The 8,911-nt window shown below is 38.0% G+C and overlaps 1 protein-coding gene across 1 annotated transcript in view; it reads left to right on the top strand.

Moving 5' to 3' along the window:
• The first annotated feature begins 908 nt into the window (after positions 1-908).
• PALMD (palmdelphin) overlaps positions 909-8,911 on the top strand; it is a 29,826-nt gene continuing 21,823 nt past the window's right edge. The window contains exons 1-2 of the mRNA XM_009333756.1: positions 909-1,295; positions 6,696-6,776. Of these exons, the coding sequence (XP_009332031.1) occupies positions 1,251-1,295; positions 6,696-6,776 (126 nt within the window). The 5' untranslated portion in view covers positions 909-1,250. The remainder of the gene's footprint in view (positions 1,296-6,695; positions 6,777-8,911) is intronic.

The following is an 8,911-nucleotide window of genomic DNA, read 5'->3' as shown; positions in this document are numbered from 1 at the left end:
AATGAGCCTGATTTGCCACCAAGATTCAGGTCACTGTACTGACATGTAAAGTAAAACCCTCACCGAATCCTGCTGAGCTTAGGTCATCTCAATAAATTAGCAGGAAAAAAACCAAACATGCTGACTGACTCTCCTGTTGGTGTCCTCACAAAGGCTTAAGTTACATGATACTGAGGATAACAAAAGGATTCCAGATTCACATTGCATCTTCATGCTGTTTGAATTCAGCTCTATCTTGCTTAGAATTTTTTCCACAACTGGATTTTACTAGAGGCAGTTCCACTTGTTTTGCAAGTTTCCTAGATTGATTTTGGAAGGCTGACTCCCTCTCATGTAATGGGAAAGGTCAAAATGTACGCCATCCCTTAAGGAGGATAATGCTGTTTTCAGCAGAAGCCCACAGCAAAAAAACCCTTCAAGTCAGCTGAATGGAAATGCAGCATGAGAGCTACTGGCATTTTAGACTCATCTTGGTAACACTGAAATGATGATCCTGAAATCCTTACTTAGACAAAGCTTCCCCTGAGTCCTAGATAGCTGACCAGTAACTGCAGAGATTAACACTTGCATTGAATGACAGACCCGATTGCTTAAAGTTTATTTTACTTTAGGTTAGCCGTTCTAAAACATTCTTCCAGCTATGAACACAGCTTCTCTAAAACTTTAATCTAGGAAACTAAATTAAAACTGCCCTCTCAAAAAAAAAAACCAAACATGCCACCTACAGTGCTAACTTTACAACAGGTTAAAACACACAGGTGAAATAAGTTTCATAAGAAATAGGAATACTTAATAAGTTTAAAATATCTGTTTATCACCAGAAGCATACACAAAGGGAGGAAAGAGAAATAGGAACATAATAAAAGTTTACTTCTACCATGGTCCTGGAAGATTCTGGTTTGGGCATTTAACAGTTAAAGAAGCAATGGCACGCTAACCGAGCACATTAAAACAAAGAGTTGGCAGCTTCTGAAGGAAAAGGGCTTGTACTCCACTGTTCCAACTTGTCAGTCAACTCATGCCAGCACTCTCCACGTCTGCCTCTTCTACACACCCTCATTACATGTGTCTGTCTGGACTGATCTGCTCATCTGTTCAGGGACTCTCCTGACAAGTCAAAAATTCTGCCTTCTCTCTGCTCTGGAATTGGATCAAATCACCTCAGCTTTTTTTGTAGCCCCACCAGGAGGCTTTTTGCTTATGGTCTCATTCTGTTTTCCTTCAATACCTGTCTGTTTTTGATTTCTAGAATGGAGGAAGCCGAATTGCTGAAAGAAAGATTCCAGGCCATAACAGTAAGTGCTTATAGTTATAACTCCCTATTAAAAAAAAAAAAAAGGCTTAGAAGTAGTATTGTGTTAATGAGCTACTGCGTGTTTTCTGAAGAATGATTTATCCCAGGACGGAAAAAGTAAGAGACTTATGTCTGCTTGAAATTGTTACTTTTTAATTCTGGTTTATAAGCTATTGCTTTAAGAAAGCAAAGTTGCCTGTACTGGCTTTATTATGGGTTGTATTGCACTTTTAAATTAAATTCAAAGCAGTGAAAGTATGCGTGCAAATCACTACTGGACAGTCTAAAATACATATTACTATCATCACAACTGAATGTTTGCCTGAAGGACAGCAGGTCAAAAGGCAGCTAGAGAATTCCAGAACAAATCAATTTTCCCATTTCACAACAAAACTGAGAGATGAAAGATTTTTGTATTTAATTCCACAATGCAAAACCAGTTTCTGAATTATTGATGAACTATCATGAATATTGCTGTCTGAAAAGTAAAAAAGGACAAGCTTGGATTAAGCAAATTCCTACCTGTCGGTTTTCAGAGGAGGAAAAAAAAAAGATAACTCGGTGAAGTTTATGCTGAAGACATTAGAAAACATTTTCAGTTTCTCTTCTGAAGGGAAATCTGCTTCAAAAGATTTGATGTATTTTAAAGGAACTACCGAGTTATTTTTTAAAGGAATATAACCTGATGTGACAAAAATGGCTGAATCCAAATTCTCCTCTGATTTGATCTCCACCGAAACTTATTCAGTTACAAAAGAATTAAACCGAAACAAAAATTTGGCCCTTTGAGATGAAAGGAAAACTGCAGAAAGATCACTCACTGTCACAGGCAATCTTTAAAAACAAATAATGGGAACAAAGGTATGTTTCACACTCTTAGCATGACAGATTAGTTGTGACACAAACACTGCTGGCTGAATAAATAGTGGGCAGAGTTAAAAAATACCTTATTGGAATCAAAATAAATGTGAGAAGGCATAACTGGAAATCTACAGGAGTTGAATAGGTTGGGTTTTAATTATGACACTTGATCAAAGCCAACAGGCCCATTTATCGTATTTACTTGAGACCTGACTCAAGCCCACAATAAGGTAATTTGAAAGGTTTTAGAGGGTTTAGGGTACGTTTGTTTGTTTAACTGTAATGGTGTTTCAACCAGACTCATAACCTGGACTTTGTCTCTAGCATATTGGCTCAAAAGATAAGAAATATCTTGGCGCTCCAGAGAAGTCCGGGCCTCGCAATGTTTTGTACTTCCTGGTATCTGACAGGAGGAATGGGGCAGCACGCTTGCCTGATGAGGACTCCTATGAACGTACTGGGGTTAGCATCCTCTGGCTGCCTCTTTGCCTCCAGACAAATACTGGAGAAGTATTTTTTTTTTAAGAAACTGTGACAGCTTCCAGCGTCTTGCATTACAGGAAATAGGAACTCATATTTGGGTTCTGGCCATGGCTTCATTTATTACACTTGCTGCGTAAAGGAACGATTTGCTCTCTACTTTCATCAATTGAGAGCATTTAATTGAAACAGTGTATTTGTTATAATGCACTGCAGAAATGAAGGAGCCTAAATAAGGTGAAGTTATCAGGTTTAAGAATCTGCAATATGAGTTGTCTAAGAAAACAACACATTACAATTGCAATTGCGAGTTACTTGGAAGGTTTGTCCCAAGCAACATACCTGGGAATTTCAAGCACTACCTACAAGATGTATGTTGTAAAGGATCTAACAGAGGATAGCAAGGGGCACTCAGGTGCTCAAAGCAGTAAACACCTACGCTTGCACTAAAACCTGATTGGATTCTGTTGTTAAATGCCTGGCTCCTTTACAGCATCTGGCTCTCACAGAGCCACTAGGGGCTTCCAAATTCTTTTTCATATCTTCTCTATGTAGCAAAGCAAAAAGGAAAACCTTATTATTACTACTATTTTAAGATTTTGGTGCTCCCATGGCTCTGAAAAGGAACCAGTTTTCTCTGTTATATAGCTTCCACCTGCTGCTGGTGTATATAGAATATAACAAGTAAAAAATAAAATGCATCCATTTTGTTAGAGAGACTGTCGTATCTTAAAATACAAAAGCTTTAGCGTTTGCTGTGGCAAACGTGTTGAGACGAAACAGTCAAAGAGGAACCTTAGGCTTAATCCTTTCTCATCAAATATTCCATTCCATGGGAAAACAAAAATTATAAAAGACTTGAATTATGATTAAAGATTTGAATTATGACATTTGTGCAGTCTCATGCCATCAGACTAAAGTGCCCATTATAACTCCCTATTACCCTCAATAACCAAACATTACCTCTGTAATGTTATATGAAAACAAAAGTTATATGAAAACAAAAATACATCAGCTGCTCCATTGGCCTTGACAGTACACGGCATCTGTCATGGGACCAAGTAGACCAGCATTGGCACCACTGTGGAACACTGACAAAAACTAATGGACTTGGCACACAAGATACCTAGCAAGACACTGCTCCATAGATGCATTTCCCTTCGTTTCAGTTAGATCCAATTCAGAACAAAATTCTTTTCTATGCTCAAAAGTCAGGAAAGATTCCTACATGTTTCAGTAGGAGTGAAAATTAGGACCAAGGCTCAAGTCCCACCTTGCACCGATGGACAACAGAGAGGAAGGGATGACGGTGCTCTTTCATAAAAAGCAAATCTTGCCCACATTAACAAGAGGATTAGAGGACTTCTGCCAGCAACTTGATTATCTACAGGGGCAGAGCATGAAGTTCAGTAGAAACATGGATCTCTTAGCTATCTAGGAATAAACATTTATTCCATTACATGTATAGTCAAAGCTTTATACAGCAAGACATGATTTGCAGACAAAGCATAGCAGAATACACTGTAGGAAGTGTCCTAACAGGTTTTAAAAATTATCCTGGCAACACAAGCTTCAAAAAGGTTCCTCATATACCTTCCTTGAAGTTAGCTTCTGGCATTAGACTTTCAGCTTTCTTTGACTAGATATATAAAAGACAATCTATTTCAACCTATTTAATCTGGATAATTGTATAATGGAAGTTTATTACCAACCAGTGAAATTAAAACATGCTGGAACACCAAAGGATACAAGTAGAAAACTTTAAGAGAAAAAAATATGGTATGCAAGAGAAACACAGACCTCTAACAAGAGAAACAGGCAAAAGTTTCATTACTGAATAGGTTTCTTATTACACAGTTAATTTAAAATGCAGTTATTTGTGCGTTTGCACTCTGATTTCTTTCTGCACAGTATTTTTGTGTACCACTTCTCATTTCAGACTGCCCAAACTCTTAGTATACTTCTCCACTGGTATAAAAAGAATATTTAAATTGACTTAGAATATGTTCTAACAGTACAAACCAAGTAAGAGTTCATTCTCTGGCTAAGAATCTTATCCAGACCTTTAGTAAAGAGAAAAAGCAGTTTCCTTAAGAACTGTAACAATCTGTAAACAAGCTCTTGTCACACTTTACTCACCTAATGATGGGTTATTTAAAGGCCATTTATACAATGAGATCAGGAAAATTTCCTAACTAAGGAAAAGTGTGAAGGTCAAATATCATATGCTGTGTGTCCAAAATCAGGACTGGCTGAGTAAAATCCAGCATAGCAGTTCTTGGATAAAGTCTCTAAAAAGGGACACTGCAGAAAAATTACATATTGTAGTGATCCTAAATCAGTAGCTTTGTTAACTGTATTCAAGAGCATTGGCAAAACCCAAAACCACTACAGAGATGAAGGTAGCATGTATCTTGAGGCAAGATCCCTACTTGCTCTGTGTAGTAAAGAGGCAGACTAACACCATCAAGGAAAAATTGTAAAGTACAGGTGCTGTTTATAGATGGCTACTGCATTCTACAGACTGCAAGAGAGAAGAGATCACTGACACGCATTCGTTTACTAAACCCCAGCATACCATCAGTTGTGCTTGGGCAGCCTGTAGTCCTACCCTCGGCCTCCGCAAGGCTAGGTGGTTTCTTCTACCTCCTATCCTTCAAGCAAAGGGGCCCCACTGGTAATTTCTCATTTCCAGTAACAGCGAAGTGATTCAGCCAAGCACACCGCAGCTTTTCCTGTTTCCAAGTCCCAGATCCTAGGGAAACGGTGGAGAACAACTCCCAGCCTTATGCCCAGCACTTCCTTCTTACTGACTTTCCACACTTTTTACACACAGCTGGTTCCTCAGGTGAGCTGAAAGGGCAAGTCTCTTCCTATGTTTGTGAAGAACTTAACTCCTTCCTAAGCCATACTTGTCTGAAAACAGACTGTTAAAAAAACCTATCAGTAATCTGTTTGAATTGAAAGGAAAGGGGGATTAGTCTCCCGTCAGCAATCATGTCTGCACAGGACAACAGACGATTTAATTTACTTCCCTAAAACATGGCAAGAAACAAGTGCAAAAGTTGCCATGTCCAATAACAGGATTTTATAGCATTAAGGCTGACCAAGAGAATAGCCTATTAATACAGCTTGTAAGAGAAAAAGTTAGCTTCCTTTGGCATGATTTCCTTCCCACTGGCTGCTGAGGACGCAAAGTACTAAATCAGTGTTTGGCCTCATATAGAAGAGCCACAAGGATGCCCCATGTGACAGCAGCTATCCAAAGACACAAGAGGCTCAAGTGTTGCCAGCATTCAGAGACTGTTCATCCCATTTCCTTTTTCTATAATCTGTAGCAAAAAGGATGAAGGTGGCACTATGATAGACCAGTACTACTTGAGGTTTTTCCTTCTAAAGTTCAGCAGTGATGAAAACAGCCTTTGTACAGACAAAAATCTTTTTTTTTTAATTGAGAGATAACAACATTATATATGAAGCATACTACATTTCTCTGTGTTCACCTTTACCACTATTTGACTAATGAAATAAATTTCTATGTCTTTATTTATTCCTGTTTATTTCAGCTATTAGCCACAAGATACATAAGCTCAGTGCTGGATTCACCAACAGCCCATTTCATTTAGCGATGTATCACAGCTGCACAGTGTAGACCATGCAGACTCTTTCCTCTCCTAAACGATGTGTGGGCTGCCTTAGGAATTTTGGTCAGGACCCATTTCTAACCTCATTTTGCATGTACGATTGTGCTCAAATGTTATTTCTTCCTGTTTTCTTCCTCTACCCTTCCCAACAGTAAATTATTTCTAATTTGGATCATCCCTGCTTTGTGGTCATTAACATGTTTAAATGTACTTCAGAGAAAGAGTAATGGAAACCGTACCTGCGTAGGACACGAGCTGTTGCTGCTAAAAATTATGCACTGCCTGAGCGCCATATAAGCTTTAAAATAAGGCTTTATTTGCATGGATTGATTTCACTCCACTGAACAACACTTGAACAATTTTTTAGCATCAAGTAATTTCTCTAAACAAAGTTTCATTATTCTCTTAATTTGTAGGACAAAAGAAAACTGCAAGAAGAAATTACACAGAAACGTCTAAAAGTGGAAGAAGAAAAAATGAAACACCAACATTTAAAGGTAAGTAAAGTGTTGGATTTATGTAACTAAAGATAGCCTCAAGTTGTTCAGCATGAATAAAGGTTTTGGATTTCGGAATGCAAATCTTCATGCATTTAAGTCGTGCTTTTACTGTCAAATTTTCACAGCTTTTTGGAGTCTTGCCAGGACTCCATTTGACTTTAATAAGCATCACCCTCTGGAAAAAAATTACACTCAGGAGCTAATGTTATTTGATTACTTTCACGGCATAAAATGAGATCATAACCAGGAATAACTCACAGCTGAAAATTAAGCCTCACATTTCAGACTGGGTGTGTTCACTCCTTAATTCCACTACAGCAACCTCACTTGGTATGGGGTGCAGCACAATCATGAGGTTTAATTGCACTTTTTTCTGGAAAAAGAAACAGCCTATTTTTATTTGGCTATAGCCTTTTGTCAGCTTGTTTAACGGTTTGATGCTGTTTCTTTGTATATTTAAAAAAAAAAAGCATAAATGCTCAAATATTGTCCTGAAATATGGCCTCGTAAACTCAGGATTACAAAGTCCAAATTACTAAGAAACCAAAAGATCCACCTCTGTAGACACTTGAAATTGCAGAGATTTCTACCCAACACCACCACTCTTTAAATGTCTATTGCAGTTTGGCAGTATAAGTCATTTAGGGAGACGAGACAAAAATCTATGCTTCTAGAAATATGCAAGACTTGGTATTTTATATACCTTTTTAATTATGTGAGTAGATAAAGAGTTTCAAGAAAGATATGTTGAATACAATACCGGGAGCGTGGCGTGTCTCCTTGAGCAAATGTGGGAGAAGCATATTTAAAACAGACTCCTCTTCAAAATAGACACCTGATCCTGGGTTTCATCCACCCTCTTCTTTTGTGTCAAGCCAAAAAAAAAAAGAAGTCACGATAAACCAGTTCACTGGGCCAGGCAAGCCAACACAAACGTCACCCAGGCTTAGGTGTTATTGGAAGGTAGTGACCATAAGGACAGGCTTGACCAATTGTGCAGTGTCTTGCCTAAAAGAGAGGGGAATATCTTTTCCAAGTCCTGTAACTAATGAGCAGCAAACATGTGACCATCTTCCTCCATCTTAGTACATGGTTACATGGAGTACTGCAATTTATGTTTCAGGTTTCCATGCCTATAAATTCAGAACGACTCTTTTGCCCTTCTTTTAAGAAGGATAAACTGATCTGTTCTAGACAACCAGCTAATCCTCACTACTGCTGCGTGCAGACAGAGTCCTAGGGCAGTACAGATTTAGTACGTGCCTTCAGCTAACATTAATAGGTACCACAGAGTCAAAAAGTTAAGAAAACAAAAACCCACCTTGCACTTACTCTGAAGATGTTTTATGGAATTTTATAGAAGCTAAAACACTCCTGGAAAAATATTACTGAAGTGCTCTTCCTTTGGAAGAGGACAGAGGATGCGATTTGTTTGCCTGTTCTATGAAAAATCACACAGATATCACACAGAAAAGTTTTTAAATTGAAATCAGTCATATTGCACATGAGGCAAATCAAGGATCTGTAGAGGAAATTATTCACTTGGCAGAGAGGGATCAAGCATACATAAATATATATATATATGTATGGTGTATAAATACATACACATCATTAGCTATTTGGAGCACCCAAAACAGAGACTACTTTTTCCAACTAAGTACTAACACAGGCCCCTAATATCAGATGCAACATTACTATATGAACATCCTCTGCTTGACACTGTAGAAGCCTTGTCTTTTAACGAACATTTATGCTTCAGACTAATTCAGGTATTTCAATGGAGTCAAACACCACAAGAATCTAGTGCAGAAATCACTTTAAAACAGATTTAGACTTCCAAAACGTTTAGGCACTTCTGTAAATTTTATTGAGGGCTCATTTCCCTAGCGAGTCAGGTTGATTTCACTCATTTATACTCCTAGCAGTTATGCATGGTGAAATCTAGAGCTCCATGACCTATTCAACATAACTTGCACCTGTCCCTTAGGAAACTATTGCAGGTTAGTAAATCTCACTGTCACATAGATGTTCCTCATTTTGTCCTTCATTCCTATTTATAACCCTTAGCAACAACAGGTTTATTAAAAGGTTGTTTTGGGTTTGGTTTTTTTTTTTTTTTTTTTTGGGGGGGG

The sequence above is a fragment of the Pygoscelis adeliae genome, unplaced genomic scaffold, assembly GCF_000699105.1.
Source record: "Pygoscelis adeliae isolate BGI_AS28 unplaced genomic scaffold, ASM69910v1 Scaffold10, whole genome shotgun sequence".
In the NCBI taxonomy this organism is placed as follows: domain Eukaryota; kingdom Metazoa; phylum Chordata; class Aves; order Sphenisciformes; family Spheniscidae; genus Pygoscelis; species Pygoscelis adeliae.
The sequence above is the reverse complement of the archived record's forward strand: the minus strand, read 5'-3'. Positions and strand labels throughout refer to the sequence as shown.